The following is a 21,157-nucleotide window of genomic DNA, read 5'->3' on the forward strand; positions in this document are numbered from 1 at the left end:
AGGAGCTAGTGGCCAGCTGGGGAGTTAGCCCACACCGGGCCCCTTCCGAACAAGTAGTCTGAGCCCACAGGGAGAGCGAGCACCCATAGCCGGGGCAGACCAGGCGCGCAGAAGAGTGTGCCTGAGACCAGACGCGCAGGGAGTGTGTCCCACATCACCATTTTAGAACAGGGACATTTCTTCAGTAAAGACTACCTGCAGAAGGCTTCCTCAGGAGCCAGAGGTGAGCGGGGAAAGTTCGCCCACGCCAGACCCCCTCTGGCCTGCAGTCCAAGCCCAGAGGGGGGCAGGAACCCACCGCCGGGGCAGACCAGGCGCACAGGGGAGTGTGTCCCCACATCGGCATTTTAGAACAGGGACCTCTCTCCAGTAAAGGCTGCTTGAAACTGACAGATGACTCCTGGAAGAACCAGAGGGGAACAGAGAAGCCCACCCAAGATGCCGGCCAGTCCCAACAACACAGTGTCCCAATGCATACGGCAAATTAGAAAACAGACAGTAGGGAGGAGAAGAACCACACGCAACCTAGCAACTCTCCAGAGAAAAAGCACACCACAAAAAGAAAGCCAGCCCCCAGATTGCAAAGACAATAACCTGGAAGAATTTCTGAGCCTTCCAGAAAGAGAATTTAAAATTGCCGTGATTAAAAAACTGACAGAAGTCATAAAGGAAAACAATGATAAGGGAAAAATAATCAACGATCAGAAGAATGCAATTGAGTCCCTAGAGAGGGAAAACAATGGTCAGAAGAAAGAAATTGAGTCCCTAAAGAGGGAAGTAAAAGAAATGCAGGAGATCAAAGAATTAATGGAAGAACTAAAGAATTCTGGAAAAAGCAATGAAAGCAGAATAGATGAAATGGAAGAACGAATAAGTAATCTTGAAGACACAGAAATAAAAAGAACCAAAACAGAAAAGGAAAGAGAAGTACGAAGGAAAAAGAACGAAGAAAGACTTCGGGAACTATCTGACTCCATGAGGAAAGGAAATATAAGAGTTATAGGAATACCAGAAGGAGAGGAGAGAGATGTAGGAACAGAGAAAATATTCAAAGAGATAATTGAAGAGAACTTCCCAAATGTGAAGAAGGAGCTGAAAATTGATATACAAGAAGCAAGAAGAACACCAAACTTCCACGACGAAAGGAAAAATACAGCAAGACACATAATAGTAAAGCTCCCAAGAATCCAGGACAAGGAAAAAATAATGAAGCTGGCAAGAGGGAAGAAACAGATAACATTCAAAGGAAAACCAATCAGGCTGACATCAGACTTCTCCGAAGAAACACTCCGGGCAAGGAGAGAGTGGAGGGACATAGTCAACAGACTCCAAGAAAACAGATGCCAACCAAGAATACTCTATCCCGCAAAGCTCTCCTTCATCTTTGAAGAAAGAATATGGACCTTCCCAGACAAACAGAAACTCCGGAATTTCATTGCAACTAAACCCCCACTCCAAAAAATACTACAAGGAGTCCTAAAGCCAGAACCTCAGAGAGACGAATAATAATGAAAGAAGGCCAAAAAAAAAAAAAGTTATTAAAAGAATAAATAAATAAAATCAAAGGAAAGACAAACACAATGGCAAATACAGATGTTAACATATCAATATTAACTCTAAATGTAAATGGACTAAACTCTTCAATAAAAAGACACAGAGTTGCAGCCTGGATTAAGAAACAAAACCCAACCTTTTGCTGTCTCCAGGAAACACATTTAGCTACAAAAGATAAAAATAGGCTCAAAGTTAAAGGATGGAAAACAATCCTACAAGCAAATGGACCAAAAAAGAAAGCAGGAACAGCTATACTTATATCAGATAAAACAGATTTCAAACTCAAAAAGATAAAACGAGACCCCAATGGTCACTACATTATGATCAAGGGGACAATACTTCAAGAAGAAATAACACTCATTAACATATACTCACCAAACGAAGGAGCACCAAAATATATCAGACAACTGTTGTCCTCTCTGAAAACAGACATCAGAGAAAACACATACGTAGTGGGAGACTTCAACACACCACTATCAACAATGGATAGATCAACAAGACAAAAAATAAGTAAAGAAACCAAAGCTCTAAATAAGGACCTAGAGCAATTGGGCTTAACAGACATCTATAGAACACTAAACCCCAAAAAAACGGAATACACATTTTTCTCAAGCGCACACGGATCATTCTCCAGGATCGATCACATACTGGGGCATAAGACAAACATCAACAGATACACCAAGATTGAAATCATATCAACCATCTTTTCTGACCATGAAGGCATCAAACTAGAAATAAACCATAAAAAGAAGGCAAGGAACTTTCCTACCTCATGGAGATTAAAAACCACACTACTGGAAGACCATTGGACTAATGAGGAGATCAAAGAAGAAATTAAAAAATTTTTTGAATTGAACGACAAGGAGGACACCAATATCCTAAATGTATGGGATGCAGCAAAAGCAGTAATAAGAGGAAAATATATAGCAATAGAAGCTCACATCAAGAAACAAGAAAGAACGCAAAGAAACAACCTAATCTCGAAGCTCAAAGATCTAGAAAAAGAACAACAAAAAAACCCCAAAACCAGTAGAAGAAAAGAAATAATAAAAACCAAAGCGGAAATAAATGAAATTGAAACTAAAAAAACAATCCAAAAGATCAATGAAACCAAGAGCTGGTTCTTTGAAAAAATCAATAAAATAGACAAACCCCTAGCCAGGCTCACAAAGGAAAAAAGGGAGAAAGCACAAATAAACAGGATCATCAATGAAAGAGGAGAAATCACAACGGACACAGCAGAAATCAAAAGAATAATCAGTAACTACTATGAACAGTTATATGGAAACAAGTTTAACAATCTAGATGAGATGGACAAATTCCTACAACTCTACAATCACCCAAAGCTAGATAAAGAAGAAATAGAACACCTAAACAGACCAATTACAATTAGCGAAATTGAAATGGTAATCAAAAACCTCCCCAAAAACAAAAGCCCAGGACCTGATGGATTTACAAATGAATTCTACCAAACCTTCAGAGACGAATTAGTGCCTATCCTTCACAAACTCTTCCAAAAAATTGAGAAGGAAGGGACAATACCAAACACGTTTTATGAAGCCAACATTACACTAATACCAAAACCGAACAAGGACAACACAAAAAAGGAAAACTACAGGCCAATCTCCCTAATGAACACTGATGCAAAAATCCTCAATAAAATTTTAGCTATCAGAATCCAACAATGTATCCATAAGATAATTCACCACGACCAAGTTGGATTCATTCCAGGGGCACAAGGATGGTTTAACATCCGAAAATCAATCAACGTTATCCAACACATCAACAAAAAGAAATATAAAAACCATATGATAATATCAATAGATGCTGAGAAAGCTTTCGACAAAGTGCAACACCCATTCATGATGAAAGCCCTTGAAATTCTTGGGATACAAGGAACATACCTCAACATCATAAAGGCCATCTATGACAAGCCAACAGCCAGTATCATTCTCAATGGTGAAAAGCTGAAAGCAATTCCATTAAGATCTGGAACAAGACAAGGATGTCCACTCTCACCATTGCTTTTCAATATAATACTGGAAGTCCTAGCCAGGGCAATAAGACAAGAGAAAGACATCCAAGGAATCCAAATAGGAAAAGAAGAAGTCAAACTATCACTATTTGCAGACGATATGATATTATACATAGAGAACCCCAAAAACTCCACAGAAAAGCTAATTCAACTCATCAATCAGTTCAGTAAAGTGGCAGGATACAAAATCAACACGCAAAAGTCAGTAGCCTTCCTATACACAAACAATAAATCTGAAGAAGAAGAAATCAAAAAGACCATCCCTTTTGTTATTGAAACAAAAAAAATCAAATATTTGGGAATAAATCTAACAAAAGAGGTAAAGGACCTATACAAAGAAAACTATAAAACACTGTTAAAAGAAATAGAAGAAGACACAAAGAAATGGAGAGACATCCCCTGCTCATGGATTGGAAGAATAAACATTATTAAAATGGCCATACTTCCAAAAGCAATATACATATTCAATGCTATTCCAATCAAAATTTCAATGTAATTCTTCAAAGAAATAGAACAATTATTGATGAAATTCATATGGAATCACAAAAAACCCCGAATAGCCAAAGCTCTCCTGAAAAAAAAAGAAGGGAATGGAGGCATCAGACTCCCAGACTTCAAACTATACTACAAAGCCATAATCATCAAAACTGCATGGTATTGGAACAAGAACAGACATACAGACCAATGGAATCGAATAGAAAATCCAGAAATAAACCCACAGATTTATGGTCAACTAATCTTTGACAAAGGAGCAAAGACTATGCATTGGAGCAAAGAAAGTTTGTTCAATAAATGGTGCTGGGAAAACTGGGTCGCTACATGCAAAAGAATGAAGCTTGACCACCACCTCACACCATACACAAAAATCAACTCAAAATGGATTAAAGAACTAGACATAAGACCTGAAACCATAAAATATATAGAAGGAAATATAGGCGAAACACTACGTGATTTGCACATCAAAGACATCTTTACAGACACATCACCCAAAGCAGTGATAGTGAAGGCAAAGATAAACAGCTGGGACTATATCAAATTAAAGAGCTTTTGCACAGCAAAAGAAACAATAACAAAAACAAAGAGAAACCCCACCAACTGGGAGAACATTTTTGCACCCAACACTAATGATAAAGGACTGATCACAAAAATCTGCAAAGAGCTGATGAGACTCAACAACAACAAAGAAAATAATCCAGTCAAAAAATGGGCAGAAGAGCTTAAAAGAAACTTCTCTGAAGAGGAAATGCAAATGGCCAACAGGCATATGAAAAAATGTTCAACATCACTTGTCATCAGGGAAATGCAAATCAAAACTACCATGAGATACCATCTTACACCAGTGAGAATGGCACATATTAAAAAAACTAGCAACAACAAATGTTGGCGAGGGTGTGGAGAAAAAGGAACTCTTCTGCACTGTTGGTGGGAGTGCAAACTGGTCCAACCACTGTGGAAAGCTGTGTGGAGATTTCTGGACCTACTAAACATAGAGCTTCCATATGACCCAGCAATTCCACTCCTAGGTATTTACCCAAAGGACACAGAAACATCAATTCCAAAGAACACCTGCACCCCTATGTTTATAGCAGCACTGTTTACAATAGCTAAGCTTTGGAAACAACCCAAATGCCCAAAAATAGATGACTGGATCAAGAAGATGTGGTACATATATACCATGGAATATTACTCAGCATTCAAAAAAGATAAACACATGCAATTTGCAGCAACATGGATGGCGCTGGAAGGGATCATGCTCAGCGAAATAAGCCAAAAAGAAAAAGAAAAATACCGGATGGTCTCACTCATAGCAGGAATCTAGAAAACTTAAATAAGGGACCAGGAAAATGAATAACTATAAGAAAGTGAAAATCAAAATCAACAAAAAACTATGAACCAGAGACACTTTTAGGGGGGCGGGGGCGGGAGGGGAGGGATTGGGGTCAGAATGGAGGGCTGCAATTGTATGGGGAATATAACAATAAAATTTATAAAAAAAAAAAAAAAGAAAAAAAAAACAAACAATAAATCTGAAGAAGAAGAAATCAAAAAGACCATCCCTTTTGTTATTGAAACAAAAAAAATCAAATATTTGGGAATAAATCTAACAAAAGAGGTAAAGGACCTATACAAAGAAAACTATAAAACACTGTTAAAAGAAATAGAAGAAGACACAAAGAAATGGAGAGACATCCCCTGCTCATGGATTGGAAGAATAAACATTATTAAAATGGCCATACTTCCAAAAGCAATATACATATTCAATGCTATTCCAATCAAAATTTCAATGTCATTCTTCAAAGAAATAGAACAATTATTGATGAAATTCATATGGAATCACAAAAAACCCCGAATAGCCAAAGCTCTCCTGAAAAAAAAAGAAGGGAATGGAGGCATCAGACTCCCAGACTTCAAACTATACTACAAAGCCATAATCATCAAAACTGCATGGTATTGGAACAAGAACAGACATACAGACCAATGGAATCGAATAGAAAATCCAGAAATAAACCCACAGATTTATGGTCAACTAATCTTTGACAAAGGAGCAAAGAATATGCATTGGAGCAAAGAAAGTTTGTTCAATAAATGGTGCTGGGAAAACTGGGTCGCTACATGCAAAAGAATGAAGCTTGACCACCACCTCACACCATACACAAAAATCAACTCAAAATGGATTAAAGAACTAGACATAAGACCTGAAACCATAAAATATATAGAAGGAAATATAGGCGAAACACTACGTGATTTGCACATCAAAGACATCTTTACAGACACATCACCCAAAGCAGTGATAGTGAAGGCAAAGATAAACAGCTGGGACTACATCAAATTAAAGAGCTTTTGCACAGCAAAAGAGACAATAACAAAAACAAAGAGAAACCCCACCAACTGGGAGAACATTTTTGCACCCAACACTAATGATAAAGGACTGATCACAAAAATCTGCAAAGAGCTGATGAGACTCAACAACAACAAAGAAAATAATCCAGTCAAAAAATGGGCAGAAGAGCTTAAAAGAAACTTCTCTGAAGAGGAAATGCAAATGGCCAACAGGCATATGAAAAAATGTTCAACATCACTTGTCATCAGGGAAATGCAAATCAAAACTACCATGAGATACCATCTTACACCAGTGAGAATGGCACATATTAAAAAAACTAGCAACAACAAATGTTGGCGAGGGTGTGGAGAAAAAGGAACTCTTCTGCACTGTTGGTGGGAGTGCAAACTGGTCCAACCACTGTGGAAAGCTGTGTGGAGATTTCTGGACCTACTAAACATAGAGCTTCCATATGATCCAGCAATTCCACTCCTAGGTATTTACCCAAAGGACACAGAAACATCAATTCCAAAGAACACCTGCACCCCTATGTTTATAGCAGCACTGTTTACAATAGCTAAGCTTTGGAAACAACCCAAATGCCCAAAAATAGATGACTGGATCAAGAAGATGTGGTACATATATACCATGGAATATTACTCAGCATTCAAAAAAGATAAACACATGCAATTTGCAGCAACATGGATGGCGCTGGAAGGGATCATGCTCAGCGAAATAAGCCAAAAAGAAAAAGAAAAATACCGGATGGTCTCACTCATAGCAGGAATCTAGAAAACTTAAATAAGGGACCAGGAAAATGAATAACTATAAGAAAGTGAAAATCAAAATCAGCAAAAAACTATGAACCAGAGACACTTTTAGGGGGGTGGGGGCGGGAGGGGAGGGATTGGGGTCAGAATGGGGGGGCTGCAATTGTATGGGGAATATAACAATAAAATTTATAATAAAAAAAAAATACCCCAAGGCCTAAGACTGCAATTCTGATTTATTTTCAAGCCTACAGGCATCCTTTGCCTCTCTTCTTCCTGACCTTCTTAAAGGAAAAATGGTGCTCTATCTTCATTTTCACTTGACCTACTGTTGTATTATCAAATTTACTTTCTCCCCATAAGACCTACCATTCAATTTTAAGAAATCATCGGATTGTGAAGTCACAACCTAATTCCTAGTACGAAAAGAAAACTTCATAGGTCTCAGCTAGGGTTAGGGAGCAATAGCTCATTCTCAGACCTAGTACCTTTTAGCAACATGGAAACTGGACCATGAATGCTGATGTCAGTGACAGGGTTCCTATCTTTGGACTCATTTATTTTTCCAAGACTCAGTTTCTTAGACCAACTCCAAGACAATTTCCTTCTTGTAGATCCTCTGCAATCTAATGCTTCCAGATTCTTCTTCCTGCTCCCTCTACCTCATTTTACAGCAGGGAGTGGAGGAACCCAGGGAGCCCTGTGTATTTGTCACTATTGTCCCCACAGGCTTTCTATCTTTAAGGCATGCATTTAGATAAAAGCAAATAGCAAAGATCCGAGAGCAAGACTAACCAAATAAATGGAGTAAGTTTCATATAAGGCCAATGGAAACTAGATGTATTATCAGACACAGATTTCAATGAATGATCAGATTTTTGTTGGGAAGGTTCATCCACTTTTCCCGGTCTTAGGTGGTTTTCCCTAATTCTAGGTTGATGCTACTAGAGCAGAGTGTTTAAGATTTAGGTCATTTGTAGTGTCAACTCTCTACTTCTTAATTACAGAGGGCAGTAATATTAATGCCAATCAGTTCAGAATCTCCAAATAGAAGACATAGTTTTTCACAATTTAATTTGCTGTCATAAAATTTTCACCCTCCCCTCCCTCCAACCTCACTTTAGTCCAGAAGATACCTGAAAGATCTCTTCACAGGGTTGGCCAATCACCCCCAAAAGATGAATGTGGTAGGACTAAATTTTAGTCTGTCTGCCTAGGCCTTCTGAATATCTACATTTTTTGGACTTAAATCCAAATGATTATTTATTCTGTTTGGCTCCTGAAGATACTTCTAATTCAAAGTCTTTCTTTATGTTTCATTTTTTAATATTTTTAAAATTCAATATATTTATTTACCTACTTTAAATGTAATTGGTTTTCTACTTGTATCTCACACCCATAGCTTTAGGTGATGCCTGATACCTACTGATCATTCCTGATACCTGATACCTACTGTTCATTCTATTGTCAAACCCATTCACTCACTCTAGTGGTTGGCTGGAATTTAAAAACAGCATCTCTATATCCCAACATTAGTGTTCCAATCTGAAAGTCAACAACCACGTAGCTTCATGGGTGGGTGGTGCTCCCTTTGTCTGGCATTTTATCTACTTCCTGCCCTCAATTCATTATCTGGAATTCTTGTGTCTCCCTGGATTTTCTCCTAGTGCAACTGAGGTGAGAGCAGTGCCTTATTTATCTTGATATCCCCCCCAAACTCATGTATGTTCTCAAGAAGCTTGGCAAATAAATTCTCACTAAACATGTTTTAGGACTATGTATACTTCTCACTCCAAAATGAAGGCCTTCATATGCAATACAGACCTTTAATGGATTTCAGCAACTGGCATCTAGTTAACTACTTTCAGTTGGTCTTAGATGGCTGTTGTCACAGGTGCTCAGAAGAGTTATTGATATGATACGACATCCCTCCTCAAAACCATTCAACTATCACCCAACGAATGAATGCAAACTTCTGAGCACAGGCTTCCGGACAACAGACTCACTACCTCCTTTTACTCTGTCTCTCCTCTTGTCTTCCATCCCAATCAGAAGGACATGGTATCTAAATGCAAAGCTTACTTATTACAATTGCTTATTCCCACCATTATCTTATCATTTTTGCTTTCTCTTGTCCCAATTCCTTGGCTCCTAATTCTATTTTATGAAGCTTACTATATATGTCTTTTGTGGGAAAAAAGGGGGAACTAAAGAGTTGAGGGGAGAGGAGACAAAGAAGGTAAATGGCATATCTAGTCACAGCTGAGCCTTGGGAAACAAGGAGCTGCATCAGAACAAGAGGACTAAGACAAAGACCTTGAACCTGTATTCTTCTCTGTAAGGTAAGGAGTGTGTCCTGGCTGCAGTGGGTGGAGCCAGACCAGATGGTGGTGTTAGCTAGGTTTTTTTTTTTTTTAAAGATTTATTGTATTTATTTATGCATACAAGAGCTGGGGTGTAGGCCAGAGGTGCGGGGGTTGAGAGGAGTCACCAGAGACAGAGTGGGGAGCAGAACAGGCAGATCAACTGAAATACACTGCTGAGGGGAGCAGCAGATGAGACAGGAGAGGTCTGCTGCACCATGTGGGTCAGCTCCCTGCCCGGGGATGGAACTCGTGCTGCAGTGGCTGCTGATAGCTTCATAGTGCTGAGACTTAACCCCTTGTGCCACCAGAGAGGACCCATTAGCTAGGTTTTGTTATGCTGGCCTGGAATTGTCCTTAGTGTAGGTAAGAGTATTTTAAGCTGTGTATACGGTTATGGGGGATATGGGGAAAAAGCTCCAGGTCATGTGCAGAGTTCATCATTTTAGCTGAGCTAATAAAAGGGTATCCAGAGGATTTGCTATTAAAAAGACACAAGTGATTCTGTAGCTCTGTAGTGGGGGTGAGGGCAGGAGGAAGAGAGAGAGAGACAGGAATTAACATTTATAAAATTACACATAATCATTATTCTTTCATTTATTTCTTTAAATCATCCTAATATTGGGTTAGTTTCCTTCTTCTGGCATCTTTGTACTTATCTTACGGGCACCCAGCAAGTCATAGAATCTGACTTCTCCTACCTCTAAGTTCAAAACCCTCTCTAGGAAGCTTGGTCCGAATGTGAACACCATTTACCAGCACATACTACACTTCACTTTACCCAATCATTTTCATCAGAGTTTGGCATCTGGAAAAACTATCCTTGGCCTAGGGATTGTTAAATTTTTAAAAGATTAGGCTTGTGTGTTCCATTAGGAGTTATTTTATGTGCATGAAATATTATTCAAGCTTGAGGGGAACAGGAACTTAGCAGCATAGATAGCCACCAAGGATTGAGGACAGAAAGGGCCCTGGGCCTCCCTACCCTCACCCCTACCAAATCTTGTCCCGCTGGTCTTCATTTTGTATCCTTAGAGACTGATTCCTTTGAATTGCAGTGGAAATATCCTTAGAATGGGTTAACAGATTAAGTCATTACTACTACACAGTAAACTATTATCTTTAAGAAACAAATAACCTCAAGGGCCTCCCTGGTAGCACTGCGGGTTGAGTGCAGTGCTGTAAAACTGTCCACAGCTGCTGCAGCACAGGTTTGATTCCTGGCCGCCAGGGAGATACCCACATGGCACAGCAGACCTCTCCTATCTCATCTGCTGCTCCCCTCAGCAGTGTATTTCAGTCCATCTGCCTGTTCTGCTCCTGGCTCTGTCTTTGGTGAATCCTCTCACCCTCCGACACCTCTGGCCTGTACCCCAGTTCTTGTATAAATAAAATAAATCTTAAAAAAAGAGAAACAAATAAGCTCAAAAAGGCACAAGCAATGTATGTTTGAATAGGGAAAGAAGGAAAAAAAAAAAAAACAGATCCAGATCCCAAAAGGCTAACCTGTAGTATGACTTGAAAGGGGGATTTAGATCCTGTATTTAAGGGGAGCATAGAATCAAAGTGAGAAGAGAGAGAAAAGAGGTAGAAGAGCTGAAGGACTAACTTTTTTCTACTTCACAACTTTAGCTTAGTCCTGAGAGGTTGCAAACGATGAGAGCTTCACCACATGCAAACAGTACTTTAAGAATGGAGGATTTCATGAGAGACTGTGCCCTCAAGCAGCTTTCCTGGGTAATCATCAAAATGTTCATTTAAAATAACTACTTATTATTTAGCATGTAATATTTGTTCTTGTGACCTTATTACATGTAAGTGCAAATGAAATCTATGCCTTTGAAAAAAATAAAGTAACTACTTATTGGACTTTAGACTTTCTTAGATACTTACTTAAATGATGAGTCATGAGAAAAGGTGGTTTTTTGAGCTGCAGGTAGATCTTCAAAGAGAAAAGAAAATTACAATTTGTTGATGTCCTTCATGGGTTACTCGTAAAATGGCAACATGTGTCAATAGGTCTATTCCCTGCTGTCACTGCTCTGTTTCAACCCCCCAGGGACCCCGGAGAGGCATAAAATATACTGCAAGATCTGGGGCACTGTCTACATTAGCAGCCTCATCTCTAGTCATTGTTCTCCATAGACACTTTGTTCCGGAGACACTGAACAACATGCAATTCCCGCTCTTTCCCTCATTATGTCCATTGTAGCTTGGCTCTCCCTCTTTTAACTCCTATCCGTTAGGACTCATTCAGCTCATGTGACCTCCTTCAGAAAGCCTTCTTGAAGTCTGCCTGGGCAGACAAGACAAGCACCTTCTGTTAGAGCTCCTGAAGCACCTGATACTGGCTTCTATCCTAGGACTTACTATCTCACGTTGTGATTACCACTGTATAGTGCCCGGCATATGCTATGTGCTCAATAAGATTTATTTGTTGAATGAATTCTTTAACATATGTGTTGATTTGATGTTTGCTCATCATTCTGTCTGCCATTGGTGTTTTCCACTCAAACACCATCTATTCTTTTTGTCCCAAAAAATGTATGATGAGACAACTCCAACAACCTGCTTTAAAGCCTTACTTAATTTTTATGTACCTTTTTGAATTTCTTTGGGTAGGAGCATGGTTTTATATGTGTACAGGTTTGGGAAGGAACTGGAATTAACTATGCACAAACCTGAAAAATTATGTGTAAAGATAATACTGGTATGGTGGTTTTAAAAATATGTTAACAAATGCTTCGATACTCCTCCCTCTAAAAGGTAGAGGTTAATTCTCTTCCCCTTGAGTGTGGGTTGGATTCAGTTACTTGCTTTGAATGGCTAGTATATTGTGAAAATGATGGTGTCTAACTTCTCTCTTGCATTACTTACACGGGGGAAAGGCAGATCCCATATCATGAAGACACTCAAGAAGCAATTTGGAGAGGCCCATGTGGTGAGGAACTATGCCCTCCTGCCAACAGTCACAAGACCGAGCCCCCTTGGAAGTGAATCCTCCAGAGCTAGTCAAGCCTTTCAGTGACTGCAGCAGCCTGGATGACTGTAGCCTCATGAGAGACCATAAAAATTGTGAAATAATTTTTTCAAGCTATCAAGTTTTGGGGTGATTTGTTCCCCACCAATAGATAACTACTGTAATTGTTAAAAATATAAAGAATTCTTAATGGTTTCCAACAATATGGTGCATTAAATAAGCTAACCTGTCTGTAACACCTATTAGATACACAATGGGAATCTGATGAAAATGCAATTATAGTGGAGAACTTTGATACACCTCTTCGATGGCTGGACATATCTACTGGATGGTAAGAAAGGAGTCTAGTAGACAAAAAAGTCACAAAGGCATGAAAATTGAATAATACAATCAATCAATATAACTTAATATTCATCTAGAGCCTTTATTCTTCAACTGGAGAATATATATTTTGGGGTATCTCCATGGAATATGTTCAAATTATACAAAGAAAACCTTAAGAATTTCAATGTCCAAAAGATTCAGAGGATTATATTCTCTGAACCTAATTAAAAAAGTGACCCAAAATATGAATTTCTTGATAATTAAGAATCATACTTATGGATAACTTTTAAATCAAAGAGGGAATTAAGAGGAAAAAGTATAATCTCCCTGAAAAAGTACATTTTATACCAAAATCTATGGGCACAGGTTTTGTTATTTCCTATCATTTTTGGTATAAGGTGTTTTCATTGTTTCTCCTGTTAGCCCCAGATCAGAATCCATAACTGCTGTTAAAAGTGTTCTACTTACATTCCTGTGTAGATCCTGTAGACCCTTCAAACTCAGTATATTCAAAGCTGAGCTATTTTTTTCTTTTCCAAACCTGATCATCCTTCTATCTTGCCTATCAACTGAATGGCACCACTATCCAATAACCATTTAGTTGCTCAGTCTAGAAATCTGGGTGTTGTCATGAACTCCTTTAGCTCCCAAATCTCATCCACTTGACCTCCCTAGTTTGAGTCTGTGCCTATCTCTCCATCCCCATTGTCACTGACTTTCTTCAGGATTTATTTCTAGCCTTGACTATAGTAATAGTTTCTTTAATTATAAGAAGTGATAGCATGGTATTGTGGTTTGTTAAGTAAGAGAGACCAGGATTAAAACCCGGCTTTGCCACATACTGTTGCACATTTTGGGCAAGATATATTACTAGTTTACTTGTATGTAAAATGGTAGATAAAAATAGTTCTTACTTCATTAAATTTTTAGGAGGTTTAAATGAGAGACAATAAAGAGATTAGCATAGTCCTTGTACATGTAAACATTCAATAAATGCTGTAACTTTCATGGTTTCACTGCTTTCAATCGCTTCACCTATACTTCCATTATCCCTTTTTTGAAAAGGAAAATTCTTATCATATTATGTTCCTGCCAGTATTGTTCAATATTTTCCCTTGGATAACGGGAAAGGTCGATTTCTTGGCATGAATCTACCAGAGTCTAATGATATCTACCAGTCAAGTTCATCTTCAATTTTCTAACTTGAAACATTAGCTAAATAATTTGTATTTCCACAAACACACTATGTTCCAAAGTCTGTATTTTTGTAAATGTGTTCTCTTACCAATTGTCTGCCTAGAAAATTATTTCTCATCCTTCAAATCTCAGCTCAACTTGGGTCTTTTCTGCAAATGCTTTTGCTTCCAGTAGACTTTGCACAGTCTACTTTGCACCTCCATTATTGTACTTATCATATTGGGTTGTGATTATTTGAATGACTGTTCCCTAGTAAACTGTAAAATTCAGGATAGAGACCAGGGCTTTTCTATTTTGTATGCTATTCAGCATAGTGTCTGGCATATAGCAGAAGCCCAATAAATGTTAGTTGAATGACTACTATAGAATTTACTTAACTATTGCTAAAGTTTACCTGACTCAAAGCTAACACTTGATTTCTTGGACTGTTTTTCATTCAAATCAGCATATGTTACCTATAAATGCCACAAGAAAAATAAAAACAAAGAAAATACTCAAAGGAGTTTTTAAAGAATTTGAACATTAGCTATTTTTCATATTTAAAATACAGAAACTTAAGTCATTTTAAAAGTCCATCTAATAAATATACATGTTTTATTTACTTTATACCACACATGTTACTCATAGAATTCAAAGGCTTATAGAGTTCATGGGTATTCTAAAGTCATCTGATCAGTAGAAGGTAATTAGTTGAATAGCTAATGGGTTATAATAGAATATGTGTGGTTTTTAAACAAAGCTAACTATAGGGGAAATGTTTTCTGAGAGCTGGAAGGCAGAGAGCAGGTTCTCAGCATACATGGGATGTAACTCTCTGATTTGGCCAAGAGCTCTACCTACTTAAGTAACAAAGTAGATTTAGTTTTTTTCCAGGTCTAAGAGCTGAACACAAACCACCAGATGTACATTTCTTGACACTGATGGGATGGGTGAAATAAGTTTGAAAACAATATAGTATTCTATTGTAATAAAATTGCTCAAGGTATTTCTCAAAATAAACTGGGAATTTGTGACCATTTGATGTATTCAGATTGTCCAATATTTTTAAAGTCTCCTTTCAAACTAACAATCTAGATTTGTTAATTAACTCTTTTGGTAAAGTATATAGTATTAGGTTTGCCAGCCATGTTACACTGAAGGGATACTGCTTTCCTGGCTAGTGGAAAAAGTGATTAATTTCTGATGAGCATTTACTAAACTATCTCTAAGTAGCTTAAAAGTTTCTTTTTCCAGATTCTAACCATACAAGTTGACCTAGTATCAGAGCCCTGTACACAGCAGGTGTTTCATAAATGTTGGCTTTTACAGAGAAGCATAATGCAACTAATGCGCTACATTTGAGCAGTTATGACACATAACTGAGTCTTCTGCTTATTAAGCATTTAACAGAGGACATGGCAAACGATGCTGCTTTCTATCTGTAGAATTCACTTAGGAAGACTTCAGTGAATTTCTTGCTATATGACATCTCTTCCAAACCATGTTAACTTTTTAGAACAAATGAGTCAATTGATATAGTACTAAGGGCACCAAGGATGTGGATTTGATTCTTTTAATGACAAGTTGGGAAGCCACAGAGGCCATGTATGTTGTGATCAGAGACTGCACACTGAATGTCTGCTACTAACTTCTCATCACTGGTTGCAAAGGGTATAAGGTGAGGCAGTGTGTCTGTCTCTGCCTAACCCATCAGCACTAGAAGAGAAAGAATTCACAATAGTCCAATTGGTTCCTTCCTCTGCAGGGGATAGGTCTGTACCTTGAAGCTCTCGAAGCTCATCATTAGGAAGCCTATAACCTAAGGGCTAAGTGGGAACACCAAATTGTTTCAAGTAAATCTCTATTAAAGAACCGAGGCAACTATAACATTCAGTCTCAGGTTCACCACTTTTTACTGTGATATTTTTTTATTGACGTAACACTGGTTTACAATAATGTATAAGATCGAGATGAAATCTCAGAACTCCTCTTTTGTTACCTTACCATTTGTTACTGAGTATCCCTGCACTTTGGACACTAACATAACCCAATATCATGAGTGCAGCTAGTCTGAGTAACACAGGTTTATGACAGTGGGTTCACATGTCAATTTTTATGGCACATCACTATTGGGTGGTTAATTTTGGGTGTAAGGAAGGCTGTTCTGAATTGTCAATTTAATGAATGAAATTGTGTTACACTAATCTTGATCATAAGTTCATACATCATTTGTTCTGTTTATATCTAGGATAAACGAAATGTTACTTGCCTCACGTTTTTGACCATCTTGTGAAGAGTATGTGGAGGCATTTGCTTTGGAAGACACACTTGTATTTTTAGTACCTAGGGAAAAGAAGACCTTTAAACAATAGTTCTCCATGCTGAATTGCCATAGTGTCTAGAATTATCATAGTCAAGGATGTATTAATTTACTCAAGTTAAGGCACTATCTCCAAGTCTAAAAGGCCTTTTCTGAAGTTTCCTGTCTACAAACTTCCAGGGCTTCACCACTGACATCAGGGACAAGTCTGAACTCCCCATCTTCTGCTCCTAAGTTCCTTTGCCTGCTTTATTTCCCATCACTCCTCCTACCTGCCCCACAATGAACTGTTTTGCACTTTTGTCAGTAGGCAAGGGCGAACCACTGAAAACTTTAGAGTAGGAGAACTCTACGTCCAAAGGTGTACTGCAGGGGGATTATATTCAAGGCAAAACACAGTCCAGATTAATGGGAGGAAGAAGAGATTGGATGCAAGATGTTATGGTAGACAAGGGCAGGGGTGGTATGAATGGGAAGGAGGGAAAGGTTATTAGAGAATTTAAGGAGGTAGTTTAGATAGAATGTGGTCACTTGTGGCTGTAGAATATAAGGAAAGAGTCAAATATAGGAAATAGAATATAGGAAAGAGTCAAAGATGGCTCAAGTTTGGTACCTAGATAAAATTAGGAGGAACAAAGAACAGGTTTGCGATGACTGAAGATGACAAATTTGGGTTTTGCATATTGGACTGGGGTGCTAATTGCCCGGATGTCCTAACACTCTTGGTGTTTGTGTAGAATATGCAAGAGAGCAGCAGAGATATAGCTAATCTCAAATCCAGCTCTGGAGAAAGGAGGAACAGAAATATGTTTTTATGTCTGGGGAGAAAGGAAGGCAATAGAGACGGAGCATTTTATGGGGACAATCCTCAGCACTGGGACCCTCAAATAGCAATCAGTGAGCTGCTTACGGTGCCTTTCAGTACAGGTGGCCACAGCAGGGACTCCAACTTCCCCAGGCTTTGCAAATTCCAAAGGGCCCATGGACCCAGCAATCACTCAAAGCATGGGTTACTAACTTTTATAATCATGAATAATTTTTATATCTTCCTGTATCAAAACACAGACTATGTAATCAGAAAAAGAGGCAAAACCCAGAAAAACAACAAAACTATAGTGATTTAACTGAAAGGTAACAAAACAAATATGAATATTGTTCATTTTCTTACCTTCATCACTTAAAATATTTGAAGTTTTATGCGCCTTTCTACTTTCCTGTTTTAATATTCAAAAGAAACACATTCATTAGTAATTAAGTTTCTAGAAGAGACTCTTGCCAACTTTAGAGCAATCAAGTTACTAAGTATCTCCTCCTGCCTCCCCACCCCCGACAGGGGGGTCTCCTAGCTCTCTGCTAGGCTCTGCTCTCAATGCTCACACATATTTTATCAACCTTTTACTGGGTATCTCTTACAGGTACCCAACTAAACTAGTTCAAAATGAAGCTTATTATGTACCCAGGCACTGCCCCCATCTTTCCAAGCTTGCTACTCTTCTGTCTTTCATATTTTCATTAAAGGTAAACTCCATTCTAGAAAGCTTCGAGTCGTTCCATCTATTTAAGATAAGGCCCGCTGACTCCAATCTAATGCTTATAGAGCACACTGCTTGGAACTGAATTCAGATATGTCATTCCTGACTTGAAGAAGTTTCAGTTAGTAGAACAGACAACAGTGATACAGTGTGATGAGTTGTGAGCTAGAGGTAAGCATGAGCACCATGGGGACACAGAGAAAAGTGTCCCTATCTTCAAGACAATCTATTCACAAAAATTACATCATTATCACCATCATCAACATCACTGTCTCCTTCTCTCTGGATCCACACATCTATTGAGTCACCAAGCCCTGACATGGTCTGACTCTGAAACATGTTACGTCTGTGGCCTCTTTGTCACCCTTACTGCCACTGAGTTAGTTCAGGTTCTTGTCATTTTTATCTGAACTATGCCAGTGGATGCAAAACTATCTTGCCTCTCAATCTCTTCTCTGTATCACTCACACAATGCAACCAGATTGCCTTGTTAAAACCCAAATCAAAATCCTACTCAAAAAAACTGCAATGCTCCCTAATACTGAGAGACGACACTCATATTTGGACAAGGTATACAAAGCCCTGGCTTCAACCCACCTTTTCTGTCTCCTCACCTGCACTGCCCTGGGTGCGCTGGCTCACACTTCCATGCTTTCCCTTAATGCCTTAACATCTGTCTGCCACACTGCTTCATTATCTCATACCTGTCCACGTGGAAACTTCTCCTTCACATTTCAAGACTTAACTCAATTAAACCCTCCTTGAATGAAGTCTTTTTCGATGTCTCTAGGCAGTAGTCTCTAATCTTCTGTGCCCCTGCTGCATTTTGTTCACCTCTCATTTTACCATAAGGGCTTTTGTTTATGTGTGTCTGATTCCAGGATGGTGAGTCCTTAAAAGGATTGGTGTGTCTTCCCCACCTTTCTACCCTATGTCACCTACATATTTCCCACTCTTACACCTCTAGCTTAGCACAGGGTCTGGCCCACAGCAGGTTTTCCTCCTCTTCCATCCATCTCATCAACTGTATAAGTTATTTCTGTTAAACTACACAGTACATTTGGCAAGAAACCTACTCAAAACCTTTCCTCCTAAGGACAGGGTTCAGCCATGTGCCTCTGACAGGCCAGAACTGTGCTGAAGAAAGGGTCAGCCCAAAGAAATGAGAGTTAACCAACTTTTATAATATTATAAACCAATGTTACTGCAGTCAGTTTGTTTTAAAGAAGTTAACCAGATCAATTACTGATGAATACAAAGCATCTGAGACACACAACTTTCTACCTTTTCTTCTGTTGGGTTATTCTGTATGTCATGAGATACTGAAATTGATGGTTTTCTGGGAGAAGTCTTGGAAAAACTTGGAGAACGCTGATGTCCTAAAAATAAATAAAAATTATCTAATTTTTAAACAATTTTTTAAGTCCAACTAAAGAAAAAAACACACTTATTTTAAATGTACTGTTGATTCAATTTTGACTTAGGTATAAACTCATTAACACTATGGAGATAAACATTTCCATTACCTCCAAAGGTCTCCTTGTACCCCTTTATGATTTGTCCCTCTACCCGTCCTCTAAGCAACCACTGATCTGTTATCACATAAATTAGTTTGCATTTTCTAGAGTTCGCTAGAAATGGAAATGGTTTTCTTCATTTAGTATAGTTACTTTTTGAGATTCATCAATATTATTGAGTGTATGAATAAATGATTCCTTTTTATTATTGAGTAGTATTCCATGGTCTGGATGTACTATAGTTTATCTATTTGCCTGTGGAAGGGCATTTAGGTTGTTTCCATTTTGGGGGCTATTATGGATAATGCTGTTATGAACACTGATGTACATGTTCTTTATGTGGGCATATATTTTCATTTCTCCTAGGCACATACCTAGAAGTAGAATGGCTGAATCATGTGATTGATGTATATTTAACTTAAGTTGCCAAACTGTATCCAAAGTGGTTGTACCATTTGATACTCCCCCTGCAATTTCAGAGAGTTCTAGTAGCGTCATAGGTATTTAAATTTTAGCCATTTTGCTAAGTATGCTGTGGTATCTCACTGTAGTTTAATTTGCATTTCCCTAATGACTAGTAATGTTAAACAGCTTTTCACATGCTTATTTGCCACCTGCATGTCTTTAGGAAAATGTTTGTTCGTGCTCTTTTGCCCATTTTATATACACAGATATAAAATGCATCCCTCACACACACACACACACACACACACACATATATATATATGTACTGTATATTTCCCTGTATCTTATATTTTTTTACAGTGAGCATGCCTTCAGATATAGGTCTGGAAAGTCCTGTTTTGCTGTGCTCACTTGGGGGACTTTATGAAAAGGAGCCATTATGTGACAGGGCTATTGTCTCACCATCTTATATTATTTTCTCAGTGTGTGACTTCTTATGGTAGAGTTCTTTGCCTAGCCTTCCAGAGACACTCACCTGCCTGGGAATGGAGCTGAAGAGTAGAGAGGGGAGGTTCAAAATTTTCATGGGAGGAAAGCCACAATAAATGCAGGTAATATTCAACACCTGCCATCCACAAAACAAGATGACACAGCCCAGACAGTGTGCAGTGCAAGGCAAGCAATGGACTGAAATACTAGCTCAAAAAGCTGTCAAGTCCTCCAATAAGAGCTATCTGGACTCAGGAAGGAGGAGGATGTAACTTAAGGAAGTTATGGGGGAAAGTCCACTGCTTTAGCAACTCAGAGATGATGGGAAAATGGAAGGGTGGTAGGAGGCTAAAGAGCAAAGAAATCAAAAGGGGCTTCACATGTTCCTTACCTTAACTGCTTCAAATGAGTGAGGTTAACATGGAGATAAAAGTTATTGTTGTGTTCTCCATGTAGGATTCTAGAAAGACATCTCAAGTCGCCCCTACCCACATGGCTCAGAAACTGCAATATAGTGTGGTCAAGCAGAGCAAGACTCTCTCTGAGGGATTGCTTTCTTTTTCTTTCTCTCTTTTTAAAATAATGTTAGCTTTATTCAGGTATAATTGACATAAAATTGTAAGGTAAAATATATATTGTGGTGATCAGATGCATGTATGCATTGGGAGAGGATGCCCCCCTACTTAGTTAGCAGCCTGTCACCTCATGTCTCTTTTGTTATTGTTGAAAACATTTAAGGTCTGCTCCTTTAGTAAATGGCAATGATGCCACACAGCATTATCAAGTGTAGTCACCAGATGTTACAATAGACCCTCAGACATTTTGTTTTGTAGATGAAAATGTGTACCCTTTTACCAACCTGTCCCTATCT

The 21,157-nt window shown here is 38.5% G+C and overlaps 1 protein-coding gene across 1 annotated transcript in view; it reads right to left on the reverse strand.

Annotated features, from left to right (window-relative positions):
* Positions 1 to 21,157, reverse strand: part of LOC311187675 (fibrous sheath-interacting protein 2-like) — a gene marked incomplete at both ends in the record, with an annotated part of 67,839 nt that overhangs the window by 34,214 nt on the left and 12,468 nt on the right. Inside the window, one exon of the mRNA XM_084259003.1 lies at positions 16,293 to 16,366. Within this exon, the coding sequence (XP_084115129.1) occupies positions 16,293 to 16,366 (74 nt within the window). The remainder of the gene's footprint in view (positions 1 to 16,292; positions 16,367 to 21,157) is intronic.

This window comes from Talpa europaea (genome assembly GCF_964194135.1).
Source record: "Talpa europaea genome assembly, chromosome: X".
Lineage (NCBI taxonomy): Eukaryota > Metazoa > Chordata > Mammalia > Eulipotyphla > Talpidae > Talpa > Talpa europaea.